The following is a 25779-nucleotide window of genomic DNA, read 5'->3' as shown; positions in this document are numbered from 1 at the left end:
ACAAATTTATAACCTATAGAAGCAATGCTGACTATTTAACATGTATTTTTTTCCTTCAACTCTTCACCTTATAGGGCATTAAAAGGAACTGTTTAATGCTTATCGTGAGTTCGGCTCGGACCATCGTGGAAGTGGTTCGGTGATGAGAAAATTTTTTGAATGATATTTATATAAAATTCACGTGTGAAAAAAACACAAGATATTCACATTCGCTTTTCTCACAAATGACAGTTGGCACTCTAATTGGATTACGTTTGTGTATAATTTTAATCCGCACGCGGTAACCGTGGAACCGCCGATTAAAATTATTCTTATATATCACGATTGTCTCGCTTGCAGCGCCAAAAATACCACAATGACGCGTTTCTTCTGCCGATAAGGTAAGAAGCCGAAATGGTGGGGATGGAAGTGGTTTGTCTGCATTGCGTGCGCCGAAGGCGGTGCAAGACAAGGTGTTCAAAGATCTTGGCGAGATGAGAAGTCAGGGATATTGGTCTATACGAGCCGTAGCTCGTAGCGGGCCGGCCTGGTTTCGCGATGGGGATGATTGTAGCCGTTTTCCAATCGGGGGACAGGTCCCGGAAATCCAGAACTCGTTGAAGAGGTCCAGAAGGGTGCGGAGGCCGGCGATCGGGAGCGCCCTTAGGGCCCGAGCGCTGATGCCGTCCGGGCCGGGCGTGGTGTTGCGGATCCGGCGGAGTGCGCGAACCAGTTCTTGGATGTGAAAAGGACGGGCGTCGCTTGTCGTTGTGGGCTAGTGGGGTGCCGAGAGGGGAGCGAATGCTCCGATTGGGCGAGACCTCCCGAAGAAGACGGCATAGTGCTTCCGCCTGTTGAAGCGGTGTTAGGAGGGTGGTGGGGGTCTGGATGATGTTCTGGGTATCCGCTATAGCCGGTGGGCTTCGCAGCCGGCGGAAGATCCGAAAAAGTGTAGAGTGAGAGGGAGGGGACGTACATATGCTGTTCCACCACTCGCGGCGGGAGTGGCGGACCTTGCGACGAAGCTCAGCCCCCAGTTTTTTGTAGGTGTTCCACCAAGTGATCAAGCTAACTGACGGGCCAGCCTGAAGGCGCGGCGTTTCTTGGCCCGTAGGCGGCTGCATGCTGGGGTCCACCAAGGGGGCAGTCCCCTAGGAGGGGCTGCGCGACCTTCGGTTGAGTCTGTGAGCGCGCGGTCCGCGGGCGGATCTTATTGATTAACGAGTGGTAGTCGTTGGGATGAGGCTCTCCCTCCGTCCAGCTTTGGCTGATGTTGGTGGCATACTTGTCCCAATTCGTGTGCCAGCGTGTCCGTGAAATGGCCGGGGTGCGTGGAACCGCCGATTAAAATTATTCTTATATATCACGAGTGTCTCGCTTGCAGCGCCAAAAATACCACAATGACGCGTATATCAACTTTTTTTTTTTTTTTAATTATAAATAATTTTCTTATTTAAATAATTTAAAATTTATTTTTTAACATTTAAATGAATGATAATTATATTTACGAATAATAAACGTCGAAAAACGAATATAAGAAATTTAAAATAAATAGTTTCTAAATTTATGTTTTGTAAGATGGCGCTCGTTTCCTTGGTGATAATTCAAAACAAACATTAGCCGAAGTCATGTGTCGAGTGAGAGGAAAACAGTTTTGTCTTATTAAATAACGACAACAAAATGTATTAAAGAATGAGATTTAAAACTTATTTGCAGAAAGAACCGAAACATATCCTTTTATGTGGAGAACGTTGCCATTTAACATTTGATGTGAATTTAATTTGAATTATTGAACTATACAATAAGTAGATGTTACTTTTAGTTAAATGATCTATATACGGGTTTATGAGCAAAGTAACTAAAAGTAACATCTACTCACATAAACGTTTTATAATATATACCTTTAATACTGTTAAAATTGACAATTTTGATAGTTTCTGACATAATATATCATCTATTTTACATTAATTTACCACGTGACAACCTGACATGTTAAATTAATGTATAAAATGTGTTTTTTTTTTTTTGAAATTTTAACTTTCTCTGTTCTGTGGGTGCTAAGAGTCCATTTTTGCAAGCTTGTTGCGTATTTGCCAGGTCTGCTGGTAGGGTGGTTGGACGGTGACCGGCATATCTGGACCGACTGCTTCCGAAAGATTCCTCGAGATTTTTCGACTCGTCCGGATTCGATCTCGGGTTCTCGGAACGGTAGGCTGTTGCCTTAACCTCGTGGCCATCTAGCATTTCTTATAAAGTGGTTTTTGTATGGTAAATTAATGTATAAAAAGTAAATAAACAAAGCTTACTGGAATTGTTTCTATACAGTAAAATAATAACCTTTTCTTTTCGTTCAAGCAGTATTTTAATTAATGTATTTTACGTAATTAAAATACTGCTGGAATCGAAAAAAAAGGTTGTTATTTTACTATGTATAAAAAGATGACAAAGGAATGTATAGTTTTAATTTAATTGCTAATATTTACAACAAATTAAATTTAAAATTTAATTTGGAATTTAAAGATGTCTAATGAAATTAATCACAAATGTTTGTTTTTGTATAAATTTAATGCAAGATGCTAAAGGTTTTATTATTTTTTTTGTTGTAATTCTGGTTTTGTATTAATCCATAGAGAAGTGATATTTAATTTTGATTAGTATTTTTAGATGATAATGAATCAATTGAGAGACTAATGGCAAATGCTGATGGACTTTGTTTTCGTAAATGTAAGCCATCAAAAAAGGTGTGATCAAAATGTTTTGAGATTGAATTAAGGTTTAGGAAATGAAAAAACTTATGAATTATTTGAATGGCTCCCTTATATGTATTGACACTGTATTTAACTTTTGAAAGCATTCTTCTTTTAGAACTGCTGATAGTTCCTATGTTATATTTCTAAACAATTTTCTATCAATATCAGGCTTCAAGTATGGAGTGCAAAAAAAAAAAAACGAGGAAACAATTTTGGTGAGTGTAGTAGTGATAGAATGCTTCGTAAAATATTCTTGAATAGCAAAAGCTGAATATGTAAGTGTTGTTATAATGTAAGCACTATATTAAACACAAACTAATTCAAACTGACTGCAGATATCAAACATACAGCTGAATTCTTTTATCAGGCTGTTATTACAGATGTTAAGTAAATGAATGATATTTCGTATGCTTTATCATCAACCACAAAAAATATTCTAATTATAGATATAGAATTTAAATAATACATTATTTTGTTGTTTTTCTTACAGTTGCATAAATTACTCTTCTTTCAGTTAGTTCAGAATGTTTTAAACTTTTTTTATGAAACTTCAGCTATAAAAGTTGGTAAAGTAAAGTTCAGAATATTGGATTACATTTTATCTATTACACTAAATAATGGCTTATTTTTGTATAAAATTATGGTTTGAATATTAAAAATACAATATTTAAGAATATTTTTAAGTCATAAAACTAAAAATGATATTTTCTTTAATAATTGTGTTACATCATGATATAGTCAGTAGCGTTGCATGGTCAACAACAGAAGAAGTATATTCCTGTAGTGATGATCATCAACTGTTAGTGTGGAATTTAGTAACAAATGAAACGACAAAATTAGCAACGTTACCCAATGATTTGTATCCGATCGAAATTCAACTCTTTCCCCGTGCCGCTGGTGGCGGCGGCGGGAGGAAACAGAGTTCGTCGGATATATTTGTCGTTACGGCTACCGACGGTAAGAATTAAATTTGGAAAATATTTATTTAATTAATAGTAAAGAGGATCAATCCATATTTTAAGATTTATTGTTTATTTTTTCTTTTTAAAAATAATTTTAAATTTACAATTTATTTAATATATAATAAGTTTATTAAATTTCATTTAAAAACTCCATAAATTTAAAAACAAAAAAAGCTTTCGTTTTAATAGTGTACAAAACAAAATAGTATTAGAGCTTATTGCTTTCATGTTCTAAGTTCTAGTACTTTGAGACTTGCAATCATTTTCAGGAATACTTAACAGATTGTACACTGGTTAAAACAAAAGAGGAGCATGTGACTGCTTTTGTTGAGCAGTGGCAAAGCATTCTCCAGAACCTTGTCGGTAAACTTGTCGATTCCGTTCCATACAGATGCGCTGCAGTTTTGGCCATTTAAGATCATCCTACAAAAAGTCAGCACAATATTGTAAAGAAAATAATTTATTTTAGTTATGCAGATGTAGGTATTGTTGATCAGCATATTTCTACAAGAACAATAACTGAAAATATGAGAAAAGTTTGGTTGAAATGCATATTTTTTCATATATTACTGTATATTTTACTATACCTTATGTAACAATAACATCTGACATTAAGAACTGTTTGCTGTAGATGATTTTCTATGCAACGTCTTGCTCCTCTAATTGTTTTGACCAGTGTAGAATCAATCCTCCAAGTGTTCCTGAAGATGACTGCAAATCTGAAAGCACTAAAACTTATCACTTTTTATTTTCTATTTTGTTTCGTATGCCATTAAAGCAAAGGCTTTTTTCTGTATTTTAGAAACAAATTTGTTTTTTATTATTATATTATACTGTTTATTAAATACATAATTCCAGTAGAATATATTTAATGATAATGATCCATACTTATTTATTATTTGCTTTCAGGAAAGTTTTATTTAATTTCAAAATCGGGAAGGATTGAAAAATCAGTCGAAGCTCATCGAGGAGCAGTTTTAGACGGCAGATGGAGTCATGACGGAACTGCACTCATAACTGGTACTGGACATATTTTAAAAATAAATTATTGCCAGCTTTGATAGATTAAGAAATTTTTGATTTTAAAAGATAAATTTATTACACTGAAAATATTTTTTCTGTATTTTACTTAAATAATAAATAAAAACAACTTATTCTATATAATAGATATATAAGTAAATACTGTTTATAATAGTAAACTTTTCTATTCTTTCCATATATGTGAGAAAAAGTTAAATAAATTTAGACACGTGTATTCAATGACACTGTAATTTAATTTTAAAATATTTATTTAGAGGTTTTCTCATTTATTATACATTATAAGAATTGCAATTATTCTCTAATTTGAGTCTTTTCTTAATTTTAAAGAATGACCAGACTGACGTTTTATATTTTAATGAAAAGTTGGAGTACAATAAGCAGGATTACTCTTAAATAAATTGTTCTAAATTAAATTATAGTATTATTATTGAATATTTGTTGATAGTTATTTCTAACTTTAGATTTCTTTAACTAGAAAGATATTTTTTGCCAAAATATATTGAAAAACATTTTGCTTTCTCTGTTTGAGAGCAAAATTGTAGAGAGATTTGTTTGGCAAGGTGTTTGTATTAATAAATTTTTATAGAAATTTAATGTAAAATAATTCATGACTATTAAATTGGTAGAATTGTTTAATGCAGTGATTCTCAACCAATTTTTTGCAAACTTGCCTTTAATGTTCCACAAGTAAAAGTATTTTAAACTTTTTATTGCAAATTTATTCCAATGTACTACGATATACTATTTTATTCAATACAATAAAGTTTATTAGTTTATTGTGTCATTGTTTTGCAAAATTGTAAACTTGGAGTTGTTTATCAATTTTTGAATATATCAATGCTAATGCTCCACATTATAAAGAGTATATGAATGGGGTTCTGAGGCCTCAGAAAGGTTGAGAACCACCAGCTTAATGTAATCACTTTGGGACTCCAAAGTGATTACATTAAGCTGGTGGTTACCTAAACTGATAATATTAAGCAAAGTAGTAAAGAAGGCTGCAATTAGTAGAAATTTTGATTTTATTGAATCGGATATTAAAAGAAAACACATAAAAAATGTATAACTTGATGATGCATATTAATTAACAAAGTTCATCAAGTATTGTTTACTTATTATGATCTTTAATATCATCTAGAGTATAATTTAAGTAAGAGATGTCAACAATTTAAGCTACTGCATTTTGACCAATGAACAATTAAAGTTACAGCTATAAGTAAAAGGTGTTATTTTTTCTGTATTAGACTTCTGAAAACCATCACTCACATTTGCCAGGAACAAAAATGGTTTTTAATTGCAAAGACGATCTTATATTGGAGGCTAGTCTCTGTGAAAATATGCTAAAACAGTCAAAACATCCTCTGATGTCAATGCCAGGAATTAAAACCAAATAAATTGTTAATCAAATAATTTGTTAACTGATTTTTTAATACTGTATCTCCAATATATATTTCTAATACATAAACACTGTTGGCCAATTTTTAATCAAATTAATCAAACAATTAAAGTGATTAATGTTTAAAGTACTGGTTAAAACTGGTAATTGTAACTGATAATGATTGCAGGTTATCAGTCACATGTTGAGGCTGACAGCTAGAAAAGAGATCTTAAAAATGCTTATTTAACCAAAAATAATGATAACCAAATCCTAAATTACAATAAATGAAACTTATTTTGTATATTTTAACTTATCAAAGTTAGTTAAATCCCAAAAGTATATTTATGATTATAATAAACAATATATTGTATCTGTTAAACAAAATATTATACTAAATTAAGTATGCTTCTAGCTCAAATACACATTAAACGAATTGCCTATAAGATCACAGCTAAATGAAAAGGGCTTATCACAGGACAAGAAAGAACCAGACTCAATTATTCAAATATAACTTTTATTAATATGGGAATGCATTTCAGGTACACAGACCCCCTCATCAGCCCATTTAAAGATTAGACATATGGCAGTAAGCACAATAAATGTCTAAAATACTGTAACCCGAAATGCATTTCCATATTAATAAAAGATATTTAAATAATTGAGTCTTATTTCTTCTTGTCCCGATGTGTTAAGCCCCTTTCATAACTGTGATCTGATAGGTTATTTGTTTAAAATATTATACATTAAATTAGTTATAAAGTTGATAAAAATTTAACTAATAAATATTTGTTACTTGTAAGACATTTTACATTAAATTTAACACCAAAATAAGCCATGTAAAATATTAATGTTTATTATTGTTCATTGCTCACTTTAATTGAAGGTTTCATAAATAATAAATATCAAGTAATGTTTATTAAGACTATAAATTAATATTACTTTAAAAAAAATTAACAATTTATGTAGGAATACAGCCAGATTGTTATAATTTTCAAATTTTCTGTAATTTCATATTAATGTAAAGCAATTTTAACATATTTAAAAAATTTATTTAGCTGGCGAAGACGGACAGGTGAAAATATGGTCTCGTACTGGTATGCTGAGATCGACCTTGGCCACAAATAGTATGTCTTACTATATAAAACTAAACATTTTTCATATTAAAAGCTTATAATCATCAATAAATAAACAAGCAATATTTTAAAATTTTGTTACAGATATTTCTGTTTATTCAGTTGCTTGGGGTCCTAATTCAGATCAAGTATTGTATACTTTTGGACATCATATGGTGATCAAACCTTTACAGCCTAAGGCTAAACCATTACAAGTAATTATGTTAAAATTGATTTAAATATTCAAATTGGTTCTTGCAAAATTATTAAAATTATATAACTAATTTTTAAACATAGAATTAACATTAAAAGAATTTTTATTGTTTGATGACGTTTGCAAGATCTTAGAGTTAATTTAATAGAATGTGAATAATAATTTATTACAAACCTTAGTTATGATTATCTAATGAAGTAGTATTTGAAATATGTTCTGTAGAACTGTAGAATTCTGTGTAGTCTTTATATAAGAAATTCTTTTCATTATTTTTGTTATAAATATTGAAAAATAAAATTTTTAAATTATTTTATTTAATTATAAGAAATTTCATTACTTAGGAAGGAAAAAAAAAGCATTTGCAAAATAATTTTTTTCCACACATTATTATTGCTTAGAATTCAGCAAAAATTGTACAATAGAATCTCTATAATCTGACATATATCAGATGTCAGGTTACAGTAGATTGTTGGATTACTGGATTTTGTTTGTATGTTTGTACTATACAGTAAAAATATGCACATGGTTCATGGCAGCGGTGCCCACAGAGTATGAAAATGTGGGGGTACAAGGTATAAAAAGGAGCATCATACATTATGCAAGTGCTTCAAACTGTGTGATTCGACATCGGTGATCCCACAAAGCTAATATACCGAGGTATATTATTTCTGTGATATGGGTATAAAATGAGGACTTCACAAAGAAATTTACAGGAAATTAACACGTTTATTTATATATATACACCGAGAATCAATTTACTTATATCTATATATTACAAAGGTTAATCATACGATTAATTAATTACAAGATTTTCTGTCCTTCCGACAATTGGAGAAAATTAACGCTCAAAAAAATGAGTATGTAACCTCACGATAATTATCCGACGTGTACCTCCGTCTTCCTGGCGCAGAATCGATGACCCTTCTCGTTAACGGTCCTTCCTTTGTCTTCCTGATATCGTGTCCGTCCAAACGTCCGAAGCTCCAGTCGTAGGAAAAAAGGTGCCTTCTCAGTTCGTACATTTCTTTTATACCTCCCTCCATCCGGGGAATTTCTCTATCACGTGACACAGGGTAAACCAATCGGCAGAGCGTAGCTGCATGACGCGATACATGGTGAAAACCCGACACGGTTAACGGAATACAAAAATCACAAAACAATACATAAATCAAACACAATAGTCGCGTAGCACTAACTGTTGATCACATCGTGATCAAAAGTGGTTCTGGTTGCACTCAGGGTTAACTTGGCCTTGAAAACAAGAAATGGGGTTGTGGTCAACATATAATGAAGTTGCACGGGTCAATGAACAAATATCGTTCATTAGTTTCTTTTATATTTGCAGAATAGGCTAGAAGTTGCAAATTTTATGTTGTTTGATGCTTTCTTGAGAATTAGGTACAGGGCAACTGAGGTAAAAAGGGGAAAGGAGGCACATGCCCATACATTTGGACACCCCTGGTTCACAGATTAATTTACTGTATGAATGACAATTGTAACTGTTTTGTCAACTGCATGGGTAACAAACAACTCGCAACTGACGGTATACATGCAAGTCAATGTTTCTCTATTGCATACATCAACAAGTGGTAACACAAAAATTTCATGTACACCTATAGAGACTCTGCTGTACTTAGAGATCAAACTTTTAACATCTATGAAACTTTAAGACCACTACTCTAATTCAAGAATGTGCTAATTATAATTAATATTAGAATATGAATGTAATGTGTACATATCCATATACAGTATAATGTGGATTTTTATAATGAAAATGAAACAGTAATTCTAGATTAAATAATCAAATTTTTATGCTGATTGTTTTTATAAATGACAAATAAAAAAATATATGAATATTGGTTTTTATAGGTGAACATTTTCATTAATTTTTCTAATATAGTAAAACCCCACTAACTCAGACCTGCTAACACAAAGTTTGCATACCTCAGACAAATTTTTTTTGAAACAGTAATTTAAAATTTGTTTACAATATAAAAATTATAAGTAAACAAATATTTTTGAAATCCAGAAGTCTCTGCAATACCAAGTGTTATATTACTGTAGTCAGTAACTTACTAAAGACTGTACATTACTACATATTAACAAGAGAGAACAAAATAACATATAGATGTTAGTTAATTATGTATATACAGTGCTTTTGACGTGCTATAAAATGTCGTTCTCAGGCATATAATTTTCAGTTAGACCTTTTTCTGAACAAAGATTTTGAATTAAAGATAACATTAGCCTTTTAGAACAAAACCAAACTTAGAACAACAAAACATAAAGAATTTAAATTGACATGTGCATGATGAGATAGCGCATGCACCAAAAATTTTGTTGAATAGGCGTCAAGAAGGAGCTGAAGGTGATGTTTTAATCCTTTATACAAATTGACTCACATAGCAGGCAACTCAAGTGTGGGGGAATTTGCATGGATTTAGTAAAACAGTAAAGAGGGCCTCCCAAACATATACCAGACTCCTTTCATTGCAACATCTGAGCATTGCTGCATGGTCCCAGCAGGGTGTGTTGGTGTTGTAACACCATTCTAGCTAGCTTAGTGTCGCACCTGCTTGCCCTGATAGAATGTCGATGTTCGGAGGTGTGGCAAGATAACATTCTGGTTGTCGATCTTATGTAGTGGGTGTGAATACCAGATGTTGTGTTTTCCAATGGGATAGAGTAAATCCCGGACCTCTCTAGTATGGAAATAGCATCTCTGTTATTGCATAGCAACCTCCTGAGATGTCACGGAGAAACTGGTAGAAAAAGCACGTGTTGTCTAACAATACAGCAAATATGGACAGTGATGTGGTCACAAAAACGTAATGAGGGACAGACCTATTACTACATATTATACTGTCATAAAACTTTTTGAGCTCATTTCCTGTAATAATAAATTTGGCAGTAAAATTTTAGCTTATTGAAACTGTAGAGAGCTGATAGTAATAAATTATTGTATATAATATTATTGTTTTCCACATCATTGGAGGAAACACCACACCAACTTGCACTTTTATAAACTTGAACAAACTTCATCGTCTGTTAGTCTGAGTTAGTGGTGGTTTACTGTATTTTAATAACTTGTAATTAGTAATCATAATTTTTCCTAAACATTATTTATTTAGAAGTGATAATGAAAATAGTTAACAAATAATAAAATATTTAGTGTAAATAATCTTTTTAGTGGAATGCTCATGAGGGATTGATATTAAAAGTATCTTGGAATCCAAATAACAATTTGATTGTGTCTGGTGCAGAAGACTGCAGATATAAGGTAATACAATCATGAAGAAATGTCATTGAAGTATAAAATTTAATGCATAATTTCAACACAGATATGGGATTGTTATGGAAGAATACTTTATACGAGTCAAGCTAATGATTATCCCATTACGTCTGTGGCTTGGGCACCCGATGGAGAATTGTTTGCCGTAGGTTCTTTTAATACATTACGTCTCTGTGATAAAATTGGGGTATGTTTAATTTTTATACTATTTTACTGTAATTGCATATGTATTTATAATAAGATTGTTGCAGTGGTCATATTCTTTAGATAAACCTCACACTCAGAGTATATTTAGTTTGGCATGGTCTAGCGATGGCACTCAAGTAGCCGGTGCCTGTGGTAACGGTCACGTGATATTTGCGCATGTAATAGAAAGGTAAAGATGTTTAAATCTTTTTCTATTCAAAATTATTTGTGAATATTTTGAAAATTTTAATTACTTAGGCGATTGGAATGGAAGAGTTTTGAAGCTACTGTAAAAGGAAGAAAAACCATTGTGGTTAGAAATGTAAATAATGATGTAAGTGAAAATCTCGATTTTCGAGATAATATCATAAAAGTGTCACTGGAATATGGACATCTAGTAGTTATAACATCTACACAATGCTATGTTTACAGGTAAATATGCTTATAATTTTATAAAATGTTCCATTAACAGTGTCAGATATATATAAATTGCGTGCCTTACAACATTTTTCTGTGGGAGTTTGTCAAATCTTGTGTCTATGCCAACAACCTACGAACGATTCCTGATCTGAAGACCGAGATTTGATGTGCTACTGACAAAAGTAAACTGGAATTATGTAGCAGCATCATAAGCAATTTTGTGGAAAGAGTCTGTGAATACTGCTAGAGTTGTGGGGAACATTTGGCAGACACTGTCTTTCACACACAAAAATGACCTAGTACTGAAATGCGTTATAATATTACTTTATATTGAAACAAAAATATCTACAGTTGTTCAATGAATTGCGTGTTTTATTCCACAGCGAAATTCAGTACTGCCATTGGAACATCTTATATAGCTTGTAAAATAAAATTACAGCAGAGCATCGATTATCCGAATACTGATCAACCAAAACATTGGTTGATTAGTATTCGGATAATGAAAGCATCCCAGTTGGCAAATTCAAATTTCTTGCTGTGGCACTGCAGCACTTTCCCCCTCTCTGCCTACCTAAACTGTAGGCATACTTTAATGTACTACATTATGTAAGGTATGTATTTGTAAGACATGTGATACAAATTATATACAGTACAGTTTTGTGTTTAATATATTTTCCATAAATGATCAGTTATCCGAACAACCCCATTCCCAAATTGTTTGAGATAATCGATGCTCTACTATATAACACTGTAATTTGTTTCCTACTGTACAATAGCAATTTACATCATTAAATAAATTAAAAAATACAGAAGTATCTGTTCATATATTTTCTCTGCCAGTAAATAATGATTTTAATATATAAAATTGCCAATATTTTTATTTTGATCAAATTATTGATTATGCAGCTCAACAAATTTAGAACTTTTTTTGCAACATAAAAGCTGAATTCACAGATTATGGCCACAAAAAATATGCAGCTTGTACAGTTTTTTATTAGCTAGTTTATTACTTTAAACATAAAATTTATACCAAATGTAAATAAAAAAGTTTTGCAGATTTATTTTTACTACTATTTGTATTTTGATTTAATAGTACATAAATCCAAAGAAATTTTAAAAATTTACATTATTTAAATGTATCTGTTATTGTGTCACCACAAATGCAGCTCTGAATGAAGCAGTTGGGACCTTATTAGAGCTACAGACCATAGCCATAGGAGTAAAAATTCAAAGAAACCAGTGGTCTATATGACCTTTATTAAGTGGGAGTTGTGGGTTTGAGTCCTGCTTCAAGTTGATTCTTTCCTTCCAGTTTAATCTAAATTAATTAATTAAATATTATAATTTACCAATGGTCTATATGACCCTTCACAAGATATAGCCTCCAAAAATTAGCCTGTGAGATGCTTGTTAAACATGTTATAGGCTTAAGTGTGCAGCGTGACTCCAATTGTACTCTGTGTAGTGTGATTGTATCCTCAGAAGTAGTTCTTATGTCTCATAAGCTTTTAGCCATCTCTAACAAAGTGGGAAAACAGTTGATTATAGCTTTGTTTTGTGAAATAGTTCTGGATTTTTTCACTTTTAAATTTTACCCCATTTTCGAATGTCTTCAATATTCCAGATAGGCCAATTTTGGGCCTATATCTTAGAACGGGTCACATGTAAGCCATCAGTTCCTTTGACATTTTTACTCCTGTTGGCATGGTTTGCAACTCTGATAAGGTCCCAACTGCCCAATTTAGAGCTGCATTTGTACCTGAATGAGGAAATCCTTATTATTTCAAATAAATTTCAAAATAAGAATATTTTTGAATATTCAATTGCCCTTAATAAATTTTATCTGTTAATTAATAAATTAGCTCAGTTACTGACTTGTGAGAATTGCAATATTGCTGATGTGTGCTTTGGTCTCTATATCCTGGTTGAACAAACATTATTTCGACCATATTTTCTTTTACAAATAATTCAATGGTATTTTAAATCATATCTTTTTATGTATCTGTCTTCAATTCATGTAATAAACATTGTTTAATTGCTCTATTCATTGCTCTATAGATTTAGCAATACAGCAAAGATTTTCTTTTATTGTTCTCCAAATATTGTAACAATTGGATGTCAGGAATTAGCTGTGTTGAGAATTTTGTGTGTCTAAACTAAACTTTCATGAAACAAAGTTTTTACAACACATTATAATTAAAAGACAATGGGCAAGAATACATTAAAATGTTATTTGCTTTTCAGTTTTGAAAGGAGTTTATCGTAAGGTATAATTATGAAAGGTTCTAAGGAATGCTACTGTAGAATGTGATTAAAATAAAGTTATTTATGCATTTGGGCATTACTATTGTGTTGAACAAAAATTAATAAAGTCTAGTAATATATTTATTTTTCTTATGTATAAAAGCATTTGAAAATTTACAGTATATTGAGTAAAAATAAGATAAAATTTGTGAATTGAAAGAAACAAATTTGTATATAAAGTATATTATAAAATATAGAAGCTAAGTCGTCATCATTCTTCTGTCATGTCCAATCATCAGGAATAAAAAGTTTTTCTTTGCTGAGACAACCTTTTATTAGAGGCTATGCCCAGCAGGTGTAGTCCAGCAGTACTTGCAGTGCTTGTGGACTTTTTTTTAGTTGTTTATTGTCGTAATAAAATTACATGCCCTGTACTCGTCAGAGACACAACCAGGGCAGATAAACAATATATAAAGTTTACAGTAAATGTATGAAATTAATACAACATAAAATGTTTGTCGAGAGTGGACACTCTAACAAGACATGCAACATCCTTGCGTGTGATGAGAGAATACATCAAGAGGAACCTCACATGAAGACATAACTGAGACAAATGACAAGTGTCGTGTAGAGATATCCACTCCCGCACGTAACTGTAATCTACATAAAGCGAGTATCGTGCAGAGGATCGCAACAAATATAAAATAGACGTCCATACAAACATGTGCCAAGGCTGTAGCACCACACAAGAGAATGGTGACATTAACAAAAAAATGGAGCTGTGAAAAGGGGGGCACAAGTTATAAAAAAGGGCATCATATGTTATGTAAGGAGTTTCAAACTCTACGATTCCATGTCAGATCAGCGCCACCTTGTGGGGGTGCTCGAGACTAACTTGGCCTTGAAAACAAGGCATGCAATTGTGGTCAACATACAATTAAGTTGCATGGATCAATGAACAAATGTTCATTAGTTTCTTTTATATTTGCAGAATAGGCTAGAAGTCATGAATTTTCTGTTGTTTGGGGACCTCTTGGGGATTAGGAAAAGGACAACTGAGATGAAAAGGGGTGGGCACGTGCCTGGTGTAGCTTCTGAAGAAAGGTCGCTCAGCAAAGAAAAACTGTTTTATTCCTGGTGATTGGCTATAATGGAAGAATGAAGACAACCTGTCTTTATTCTTCCATTATAGTTTCTTTTATATTTTATATTATGAAATATACCTTCTGCCATTTTAATTAAACTATATTATGTTAGCAGCAGTTTTAAATACAGGTAGATAGAGCTTTTAAGTCCTTATATATTTGTGTTTGGGACCCCCAATAGAAGGATTGTCATCACATGTTAATGTAGTACTAGAAACTCAATACTATCTACAACTTCAGACCTTATATAAAAATCAAATATTGTATAATACAATCAATATCATATATAAAAGAGGTTTCACAAGTCCGTATTTGCATTGATCTTTGTGCAATTTGAGATTATTGTATTACATATATTAAAGTATGTATGAAATCTCACTTTTTATAATTACGTTATTTAATTTTTCAGTTTATTAATTACATATATTTCATACTTTAATTAGTACAAAGAATTGGAATACACCACAAATATTTGATTTAAAAGAATGCAATGTGACATTAGTTGTTCAAGCTGAAAGGTAATTTAATAAATTTTAAATAATTTCATAAATTTAAATAAAAGTTTAAATAATTACATTAGTTTTTTCCTAATTGTAGACATTTCTTGTTGATTGATGGAGGAGGCGTCTATTTACATATGTACGACGGCCGCCTTTTATGTTTGCCTAAATGGCCAGGAATGCGACCAAATGTTTTAAATAAATTCACTGTGAGTTTGAGTAATGATACGATAGCCGTGAGGGATAAGTCGGATGAGAAATGTAAGTATCAAATTATAATAATTTAATGTACAGTAGGGTCTGCTTATTGTAATTATAGATATAATTATAAAATTTGATTAATGTAACAGTGTGTTTTGGGACCTGTAATAAAATACACTTAAGAAATTTTGCATATTGTAATCAGAGTTTTGTTATAATTATTATCATCTTTGAGTAAATGTGAATTTTTAAGCTATTTATCTATTTATTCATGCTTCTATAAAGAAGGAAAATTTTTATCGTGTTAAGGAGGCTCCAAACTTTCAGTATTTGCCAATTGCTAATTAATTGTCTTTGGTTATTTGACCATATATAGTTTTTGTAGAGCATCGATTCATTGTGAGAGTTACAAATGTCGATTTGAAATTTGTTTTTTTTGATTTGGCACAATATACCAATAAGGATTGCAGCGGTGAATACTGAATATATTTGGAGTGAATTGCGAGTACATCATCTACACTGCTTGGTAATGATCAAATGTTTGCTCAGAATTTAGCAAGTACTGAATGTGTAGAGCTGCCTTTAAGTGTTTGAGATACCAAATAATTGCAATTTGTGGATTTTTCTAATAATCAATTTTATTGTTTTACTTTTACTATTAATGTGAATTGAAATTGTAGCATTTTGAGTTTAATAATAATTATTGTTTTAACATATCTTTTATTTTTAGTCAGAAAGCTCAGTACAAGCATTTCTGGTTTAATAAAATTTGATTTTTTAACAAACTCTGATGCACTTAGATTGGTACTTGCAAAACAACACTAGATGAATTACAATTAAGAAATAATTATAATAAATCCTTGTTTACTTCGCAAGGATTTATTATAATTATTAATTATACCATTTCCTTACTTTGGAAATAAAATCCAGAATTTCTGTTAATTGTTGTCTGAGCAACTCATAAAAACAGAATAACACTAGCCTAGGCGAATCCCAAAGTAATTCCAGTAAGAAGATTCTACTATTTTATTGTATAATAAGCTGTTACATTCTGTCTCAGAAGTATAAAGAAGTATATAGATATAAGAAACTTCTCATTAAATAATAAAAATAAGAGGAACAATAAGAAAGGAAAATTATTCTTGAATATATATATAAGAAAATAACCTAGTCCATTGTGCAGATCCTGAAATTTAACTATTAGAATTTTGTGATATACTATAAATTTCAATTTTGGTATCTGATTATAAATCAACTTTTTACAAAGACCTATTATTGATGCAATTTCAGGCACAGAAAGACCATCACTCTTGAGTTTCCATATTAAGCCTGCTTCATGTATTGAGATCTGTTTTTATGTTACATATTGGAAACTATTGCTAGCTGTTTAATTTTCATAACAAAATGAGTTAATCCATTTATTATGCAAATTTGATTGTTCTTTATGCAGTTGTTTGTTTTTATTTACTCAATGTTAAGTAAAATCTGTATATTTTGAGACAGTTGCTTTTGCAGGTTTTATGTAGTTGATTATATGTTTGTTTGTATATGGCAATGTGATGTATATATGATTTCCAAGGGGTATGCCTCTTGAGTGAACTTTCAATGGGAAACTGACCCCTATTTCGGTGGTACAGATGGGAAAAAAATTCAGAAAACTTCATGTGGCCATTGCATTGGCAAGGCACAAACCCACAAGTAACTATCACTGTTTGTTGATTCTATCCACTTGGCCAATGGTCGGTTGCTTATAATTATCAGGTTTTTTAATCTCATATTATTTGATTTTTGCACATCCAATTTATAAACTTTTGAGACACTAAAAATAAATAAAATTATAGTTTAAACTTTCAAAATTCATATTAATTGCATATAATTTATTTTATTTAGTGATCTATTTATTTGATACACAAAATGGAAAAATTATTGGTGACGGTAAACCATTAATACATAAGGTAAATATTATTATGAAAGTGATTATGTAGTTTTATTAAGAATTTTCTGATGATAAAAAGAAAGTAAAATTTACTTTATTTAACATTGCAGATGGAAGTGATGATTGTTGCTTTAGATCAAAGTGGACCACCAATGGAAAGAAAATTAGCTATAGTAGATAAAAATCACGATTTATATTTGATTGCCGTAAGATTGTCTTCGGGAAGAAGTTCAAAACAGATTAAACTAGGTGAATTTTATAAGATTTTTAAATGTCAGTCGTTATTAAATGTAATGTATTAATTCCATAAATCTTCATGTGTAGGTACAATGATTAATTCTATTATGTGGAATGACGGTGCCAATATTTTAGTAGCACTACAGGACGGAAAACTGGCAACTTGGTATTATCCCGCAGCCGGATTTGTCGATCGAACTTTAATGCAGTACACTTTAGTAGAAAAAGATACAAGGTAATAGAAGATTTACAGTTTTACAAGTGTTTGTTAACAGCTGAAATCAATAAATAAATTAAAATGGAATAAGTTAGTACAAATTATATTAATTATAATAAATAGCAACATTTTGTGAATGGTGAGTAGATCAGTATTGCAATATAATGCAATATAATACCATTATCAAGATATATATAAGTGCTTTGGAAATTGATATTGGATAATATAGAATCTGTGTTAAACTAAAATTACTGACTTCTTTATTACAAGATAAAATCACCTATAAACAATTTCTATGCATTTTTCAGCTTCAACTCATTTTTGGAACTCCACACACACACACACATCAGACTTTAGAATACAATCAAACAACAGATGCATGTAGAATTTTTGTTTAAACCTGACAGAGTTTAACATTTCACAATATGCATTTTCCTCTAAAGTTGTGCTCACAAAGCTCAAAACACTTCAGAACTAGTCATATGTAATTTTGTACTACAGTAAAACAGTTTGTGAAATTGTTAGGAAATTGGATATTACTTTCAAATGATTGTTAAACATTAAATTTACTATAAAATTATCATTTAGTGACTGACGCTTGGGTTAAGTTAATAAAATATTTATTACATATATTCATCTAGCCAAATTAGTTTTAAAATAAAAGTAACTAGTCACTTGTAAAACTACATTCTCATCACTAGCAAAAAATAATATGTAGTTACATACAATCATTGTTTAGATATCAGAGTAATAATTACAGATTGTAATTAAAACAAAGTTGCAATTATTAGTTTAACAGTGGATGAAATGATTAATGTATAATATTATCTCTTTATTATATGATGGATATTTTTTAAATAAGGTCCATTTTTTAATAAGAAGAAAAATACTGTAAATATCATTAAAATATATTTTTTCCCATATTCTACATAATTCCCATTTTTGTTCAAACATTTGTCGTACCACTCAACAAGTTTTTGAATTCCAACTTCAAAGAAATCTGCCACCTGTGAAAAAGCCCAATCTATGACTGCAGTTTTCATTTCTTTGTTGTTGATGAACCGTTGACCACGAAACAACTTTAAGTATCGAAACAAGTGAAAATCACTGGTTGCAAGGTCTGGACTGTAAGATGGATGATGCAGTTGTTCCTATCCAAAAGAACTGATTAGATCTTGTGTTTCTGCAGAAACATGTGGCCTTGCATTTCATGAAGCAGTAATGGAGCATAATTCAGTTTCTCCGAAACAATGGTATATAAAACTGATTTTTAAACCTGTGGAAATTCAATTGATAAAATTGAAATCGTGAATCGTCGGTCCTGTCGAATTTTGTTATCCACATCACAAACCAAATCTTCAGAAATCGGAGAGGGTCAGCCAGGGTGTGGCTCATCATGCACATTAACCTGCCTGTCCTTGAACATTCTCAACCACTTTGGAATTTTACTGTCACTCATACCATTATCACAGCAAACTTCACAAATCTGACGGTGAATTTCCGCTGCTGCCAAGTTTCTTGCACTCAAGAATCGAATAACAGATCGTATCTCACGGTCAGCGGATGACTCAGTTTTCTTAAACATTATAAACTTTTACAGCTCGGCACACAGAAACGATACGGCTGCAAATGGTGTCTAAAGGTGCGCAAAGCAAGCTTGGAGCAGACTCACATACGCACTGCCGCGATCGCATGTCATTCTCACTCTCATTTACAAATGGACCTTATTTCAAAAATAGCCCTCGTACTTAAAACAATGTTATAATATAGTAACAATTATAAGTATCAAGAATTTAGAAGATTGTAGGAAGCATTGATAGAAAAAACAAAAAAATATTTATATAATTTAATGAAAACAAGCTCGATATATCTTTTAAACAATTTGTATTTTATGTTAGTATTAAATGTTTGTACTGATATAAAACTTTCTTTCTGACAGTGATTTTGGAAAAAATCCCCAGATAATCAGTTTTCATGGCACGCACGTGAATATAAGAAGAGCAGACGGTTCTCTAGTTTCTGCAACAGTTTCGCCATATCCGGCGATACTTCACGGATACGTTTCTTTGCACCATTGGGATGATGCCGTCCGTCTCTGTAGATTTGTTAAGGTGAATAAAGAATATTTTAACTAATTTTAAATATTTATCTTTGTTGCAACTTTTGATTAAGTTGTTGTTACAGGATGATGCTCTGTGGGCTTGCTTAGCTGCAATGGCCACCGCTGCCAGAGATCTCAATACTGCCGAAGTTGCTTACGCTGCTATCGACGAAGTAATGCATTACATTTTTCCTCACTAATTTTTTCTTCCACGTAACTTACGTATTCTTATACTTCTCAGGCCGACAAAGTTCAATACATCCAGTACGTAAAGAATTTACCAATGAAAGAAATGCAGAATGCCGAGATGGCTTTACTCTGCGGAAACATCAAGGAAGCCGAAACCATATTGCTTCAGGCAGGATTAATACTCAGAGCTATTATTGTTAATTTAGAAACATACAATTGGGAGAAGTAAGTTTTTCCTTTCTTGGTGTTAAATTTATATAATTCAAATTTTAAGAGGTTACATTCTCTTTTATTATCAGAGCACTAGATCTGGCTTTAAAACACAAGTCTCATTTGGATGTAGTCATTGGATTCAGAAATAAGCATTTAGAAAGATTTGAAAGAAAGGAGACAAATAAGCGATTTCTTCAATATTCAAAAGACGTAAAGTTCCTTTTGGTAGATAGGACGGCACAAAAGTTACTTAACAAGATGTGTGGCGTGTTTGCAGTGGCTTAGCGAGGGGGGTGCAAGGGGGTCTATCATGCACTGGGCGCCACTCGCAGAGGGACGCCCAAATAGTCTCCAAGACAAACTATACGTGTTTCCGGAGGGAGAAGAGGGGGCACCGAATAAAGTGTCGTGCCCCGGGCACCAGTTATGTTCTCTATGCCACTGTGTGTTTGAGTGCCCTTTTGAATAAGAATTACAAAGTACATTTTAGTACAAAATAAGACAACTGTTTGACGGTTGACTGACTTCTGTGCCACCCTATATATTTAGATTTGTGTTAAGCTATGACCCAAAATGCATAACCGTTACATTGTATAATTAATTTTTACAGGTCGAAGTCGATTGGAATAAAATTAATGCTAAGATTGAAGACGAATTAAACAGAAGTAGATAATCTTGCATTGATTAAGTTAATTCTTGACACTGTAATAAAATTATTTTACATAGATATAGTAAAAATAATATACTTGTTTACAATTTTTTATTGTTTGTTTTGAAATAGAAAATGATAATAAATTGCAGATATTTTCAATATTGTAACTTATTTCCCTATTTAGCTGAGGGGAGGGGCATTGTTATTCACATTAATGATTGTCTAAGGAATAAGTAATCGTTTCTGTGTTTGGCACGGGAGTTGTTGCCTAGCAAGCAGTTAGACAAGAACTGATTCTTCATTTTATTAGTTTCAGTTTAATGCGTAGTAGAGCATCAAATGTATTATAGTATGAATAAAATGATAGTTTTCCAATTATTGAAGCCTATCAAACAACTCTCAATTGTAGAATTTTTACTCTTGAAAATGTATGTCTCAGAGAAATTCGTAGTAGTTTTGGTGTTGGAACTGAAGACAAAGTTAATTAACTTTGTCTTCAGTTATGTTGCAACATAACAATTTAGACATCACACCAATATTTTCCATCAGAATCCATACGGAAACTTTGGTTTGAAGTTCACCGGTCCAGATTCGGTGACCTCGGACTTCTAGTTGTTTCTTATTCTCGAGAGACATCTCTTCGGCATTCGCCTGCGACAAAGACGTCGAAACCACCACGAGAAAACGATTCCGCGAACAATCCGACAATTTCGACAAATGCCAGACCAAAAAACTAGTCAAACATTGTCATATCTATAGAGGGGACCACATAGAGAAATGAAAAGCATTTCTAATTTAATTAACATTAAACTCTGTTCTTTTGATTTCAGTTTGATATCAGAACACAGCTCGTACATGCAGAAATCACTTATCAAATGCCCCTTGTAAAAATCAATTATTAGATCTATCACATTAATTCTGCATTCAGTGCACACAGAAAAGCATTGGTGCAGTCCCCATCCACTCTTTTATAAGACAAATTGTAAAGTCAGAAGATAAAATAAATACACAGTAATTATTAAAAACACGATTCCTAAGTATTACGTTTATAACAATATATGAAATTAATGCAAACAGAAATCTATACACAGATGTAATATTACATTACGTGGTAAATTGTAAAAATATAAAACAGTTTACTAGTATACAGTATACAGTATACAGTATCGGTAAAATGAAACAAACAAGAAAATTAAGCAATGGACATAAATATTGTTCTTAATATTTATGTTTAAGCAATAAAAAATGGAAAAATTCTAACTCCGATAATTGATATCATTCAAAATATTTACAAACCAATAACAAGATAAATAAGATATGAAATGTAACAGTAACATTAAGAAATATTATTTTGTATAGTATATGAAATGCATCTGAAATTCTGTAAATCTTAATTTAGCCACGAAAATTCAAAGCTAATTTTCCCGTTCACAAGATTTTACACGAATTACATTTCAATTTTTAATTTCCCTTTGCACATTGCAAAATTTCGTTTGGTAATGAGCTCAAAATGATGTTGCAACAAGGAAATTGAAACCAATTAACGACCAATTACGTGTTTAGACTGTATGACTCGTAAGTTTCTTTCCTTACATACAGAAATTACTTTTAATATTAGTTTTTTAAATATATTTGTTTCGTAACAAACTTAATCCTTATCAGACAGAGTTTCCGGATGAATTTCTAAGAATATTTTTACATCTTCCACACCCTTCTATCCGTGATGACGTCTCCCGAAAACTGACAACTAGGATAATTAATGAAGATCGCAACTCATAAACGATTTAAGCACATTCAGCAAAACTCTGTTATAAGTGTCTAAAGTACGCAACAGACGTTAGCAGTTGGGGAAGTTCACACGGACGTTGACTGTTGAGTAACGGGAATTACGTGGAATTTTGCTACAACTTGACTATAAATAGTCGAAGTTTACGATGAAATTTATAGCGCCCAGCAACAGAATGAAAACTTCACTCATTTATCACTTCATCCAATTTGTTCTGCTTTTCTTGGCATTAGGTAAGGACATTTGTGCTTTTTCTTGTTAGATATTTGGTAAACAGAAGAGCGTAACGGAAAAATGTGATTAATTTATTATAGTTATGCGTACGGAAGCTAACGTAATAGCAGACGTGTGCTTCGATGACCAAGACTGCAAAAGAAGTTGCCAACTTCCGAATTATTTTTCTGGAAATTGTGTAGGAGGAGAATGTTACTGTTACTGAAACGATTACTATCCGAAAATAAACGTTATTAATGCAATTATTATGGCGTCTACGAGTAATCGATCGCCATTTTTATCGTAATTACGCCTTCAAAGTGGCAGGTCGTGTCAATTGAAAAACACAGCTGCGCTAAGGTACAGTACGTTCGTACATTGGGTTCGTGGACTACTTAGAGGGGCAAACGGGGCACTTGTTCCTCCCGGGGATGGAGTGAAACATTCCACATATTACAATCGTTAAAAGTAATGGAGATATGTAACTTTACACTCTCGGCCATGGGACACTTTATCTGTCTTTTTTATATTCACGCAATACTATATTCTGTAATGTATTTAAGGGAAAAACCCCCAAAATTAAATAATTAGGTCTACATAAAAATTTATTGATGTAATTATTTGTTTCCAAGCTTTACCCCCGCGGAAAGTTCTCTGCAGACCTTTGACTAGGTTCGGACATTTTGATAAGTTTGGTACATTTGTCTCGTCGTTGACGACGTTTCGAACTAAAGTGTAACGAAATTCGCGAAGAAAATGGTGTGTGGCGAAATTGACGGATATAAAATATGTATTGAAAGATGAATCGATACAAACAACTGCCCAGGTCAGGCAATGCGAGAAAAAATTTCGGAGAAGACTGCAATAGAAACATTTACCACTTCGATTACGGCCATTTTGTTGTAAACGAATCAACTTCCCGCGAAAGAAAAAATAACGATGACGTCATTTTCGTTTAACTCGTCCGAATTTACGAACCTGTAATATTAATCCCGTCTAAACCAATGATGAGCAACGTTTTCTGGATGCGGCCAAGAATGAATTTCCCATGCTTCGGGCGGGCCAGGGACACTTTCTTATAGAGTTGTACGCTTTAGGCCCGATAAGTACCAACATCCTCCAAAATCGCCGATACACTAGATCAGGGATGGGCAATTTTCTATGTAAGGGACGCATTTCAAAACTTTTCAACTAACGCGGGCCGCATACAAGAGAAAAGAGAGAAAAAAATGCCAGTAAATCACAATTCTTTATTCGTATATAATTATAAATTAGCACAGATATACTTAATTTACCTTCTGGAACTGATGTAAACGTCATATATCGGAAATATTTGGTTAAATATTAGTCACTGCTAGTTTTAAATTAGTTTTGACGTGTCTGTTAGCCGGTTTCTTGTTTTAATTTTTACTGAATTCATTGCGGAAAAACTATTCGCATACATGAGTTGTAGGAAATAACGTTTGAATTTTTGCTGCATACTTCTCTAAGCTAGAAAATTGATTTACGTATTCAAATTTTATGCGACGCGGGTCGCGGGTTGCCCATTCCTGCACTAGATGTTAAAGGTAAAACAAGTTACATAGTTTATTCTCATTTTTTGACTAGTCAAGTTTGAATGATCATTGATACGAATATCAGCTTAAGTAGGATCGCCTAATGGCACGTGGCAGAAAACGAAATAATGAAATTACGTTGTTAAAATCACGGCAGGGAAAATTATGATAATGCGCCAGCCGGTTGCTTAAGACAGATATAAAGTAAGAACAAATTACAAACAACATAACGACTAACCCATTACAAAGCTATAACAACCACAAGAGCCGAATTATCGGGCTAGAGTTGGCTATAATAAATAAATAATTAATGAGACAATTTGGCACTAGAGCTTGGCGTTAGGCGCCATCTCTTACTAAACTTAATAATTATAATTAAATTAATGATTTGGAACTGGAGGAAAAGAAATCGGCCCGAAGCGGGACTCGAACCCGCAACTTCTGCTATTCCGTGCAGACACGTTACCAGTTACACTACCCGGACCTTCAGTCCGATCGCCTCCTCCAGTATATATAAGCTAACACGACGACCATCGACGGTCATTACAATGCCGGCTGGGGACACATCAAGTGCCCACGTCCTCCCAAGGCACTCAACCGGCCATCGCAACCCCGGCAAGGCGTATAAATATAAATAAATAAAACCAATAGCCAACTCTAGCCCGATAATTCAAAAACAAATAGCCAACTCTAGCCCGATAATTCGGCTCTTGTGGTTGTATAGCTTTGTAACGGGTTAGTCGTTATTTATTTATATTTATACGCCTTGCCGGGGTTGCGATGGCCGGTTGAGTGCCTTGGGAGGACGTGGGCACTTGATGTGTCCCCAACCGGCATTGTAATGACCGTCGATGGTCGTCGTGTTAGCTTATATATACTGGAGGAGGCGATCGGACTGAAGGTCCGGGTAGTGTAACTGGTAACGTGTCTGCACGGATAGCAGAAGTTGCGGGTTCGAGTCCCGCTTCGGGCCGATTTCTTTTCCTCCAGTTCCAAATTATTAAAATTATTAATTTAATTTAATTATAATTATTAAGTTTAGTAAGAGATGGCGCCTAACGCCAAGCTCTAGTGCCAAATTGTCTCATTAATTATTTATTTATTATAGCCAACTCTAGCCCGATAATTCGGCTCTTGTGGTTGTATAGAAAGAAACAAATTACAAACAACATTGCCGGATAGACAGAACGTATCGGGAAGACTTTCCGATAAAATTCCCTAAAGTACTACGAATACAATAGATAAAAAGCTGGTA

General features: G+C 32.6%; 1 protein-coding gene and 1 long non-coding RNA gene across 4 annotated transcripts; both read left to right on the top strand.

The window, feature by feature from the left end:
• Positions 1-1571: 1571 nt before the first annotated feature.
• Oseg5 (intraflagellar transport protein Oseg5) lies at positions 1572-21347 on the top strand. 3 transcript variants are annotated; one of them, XM_067275145.1, is made up of 19 exons: positions 1572-1710; positions 3458-3686; positions 4601-4711; positions 7166-7234; positions 7328-7437; positions 10627-10716; positions 10778-10915; positions 10980-11104; positions 11173-11346; positions 15167-15241; positions 15321-15484; positions 17315-17379; positions 17471-17609; positions 17685-17832; positions 19754-19925; positions 19987-20088; positions 20157-20329; positions 20404-20527; positions 20928-21347. In XM_067275145.1, the coding sequence occupies exons 1-19, from the start codon at positions 1672-1674 to the stop codon at positions 20988-20990; spliced, it is 2310 nt and encodes a 769-aa protein (XP_067131246.1). In that variant the 5' UTR covers positions 1572-1671; the 3' UTR covers positions 20991-21347. The 3 variants fall into 3 exon arrangements, with proteins under 3 accessions (XP_067131246.1, XP_067131247.1, XP_067131245.1); XM_067275146.1 differs by having other exon boundaries at positions 1572-1720; positions 3468-3686; positions 19999-20088; XM_067275144.1 differs by having other exon boundaries at positions 1572-1720; positions 3468-3686.
• A 992-nt stretch (positions 21348-22339) lies between these two features.
• Positions 22340-23235, top strand: LOC136979208 (uncharacterized). Its single transcript, XR_010881357.1, has 2 exons — positions 22340-22988; positions 23070-23235. It is a non-coding gene; the product is annotated as an uncharacterized lncRNA (long non-coding RNA).
• Positions 23236-25779: the final 2544 nt, after the last annotated feature.

The sequence above is a fragment of the Centruroides vittatus genome, unplaced genomic scaffold (assembly GCF_030686945.1).
Source record: "Centruroides vittatus isolate TY-2023 unplaced genomic scaffold, ASM3068694v2 contig_596, whole genome shotgun sequence".
NCBI classification, from domain to species: Eukaryota; Metazoa; Arthropoda; class Arachnida; order Scorpiones; family Buthidae; genus Centruroides; species Centruroides vittatus.
The sequence above is the reverse complement of the archived record's forward strand: the minus strand, read 5'-3'. Positions and strand labels throughout refer to the sequence as shown.

Excerpts from the sequence above, each read along its gene's own strand:
- Oseg5 (XM_067275145.1), top strand. The coding sequence starts at position 1,672 with ATGAGATTTAAAACTTATTTGCAGAAAGAACCGAAACAT. Across the intron at positions 7,235-7,327 it reads ATCGACCTTGGCCACAAATA|ATATTTCTGTTTATTCAGTT; the intron begins GTATGTCTTACT and ends ATTTTGTTACAG. Across the intron at positions 7,438-10,626 it reads CTAAGGCTAAACCATTACAA|TGGAATGCTCATGAGGGATT; the intron begins GTAATTATGTTA and ends TAATCTTTTTAG.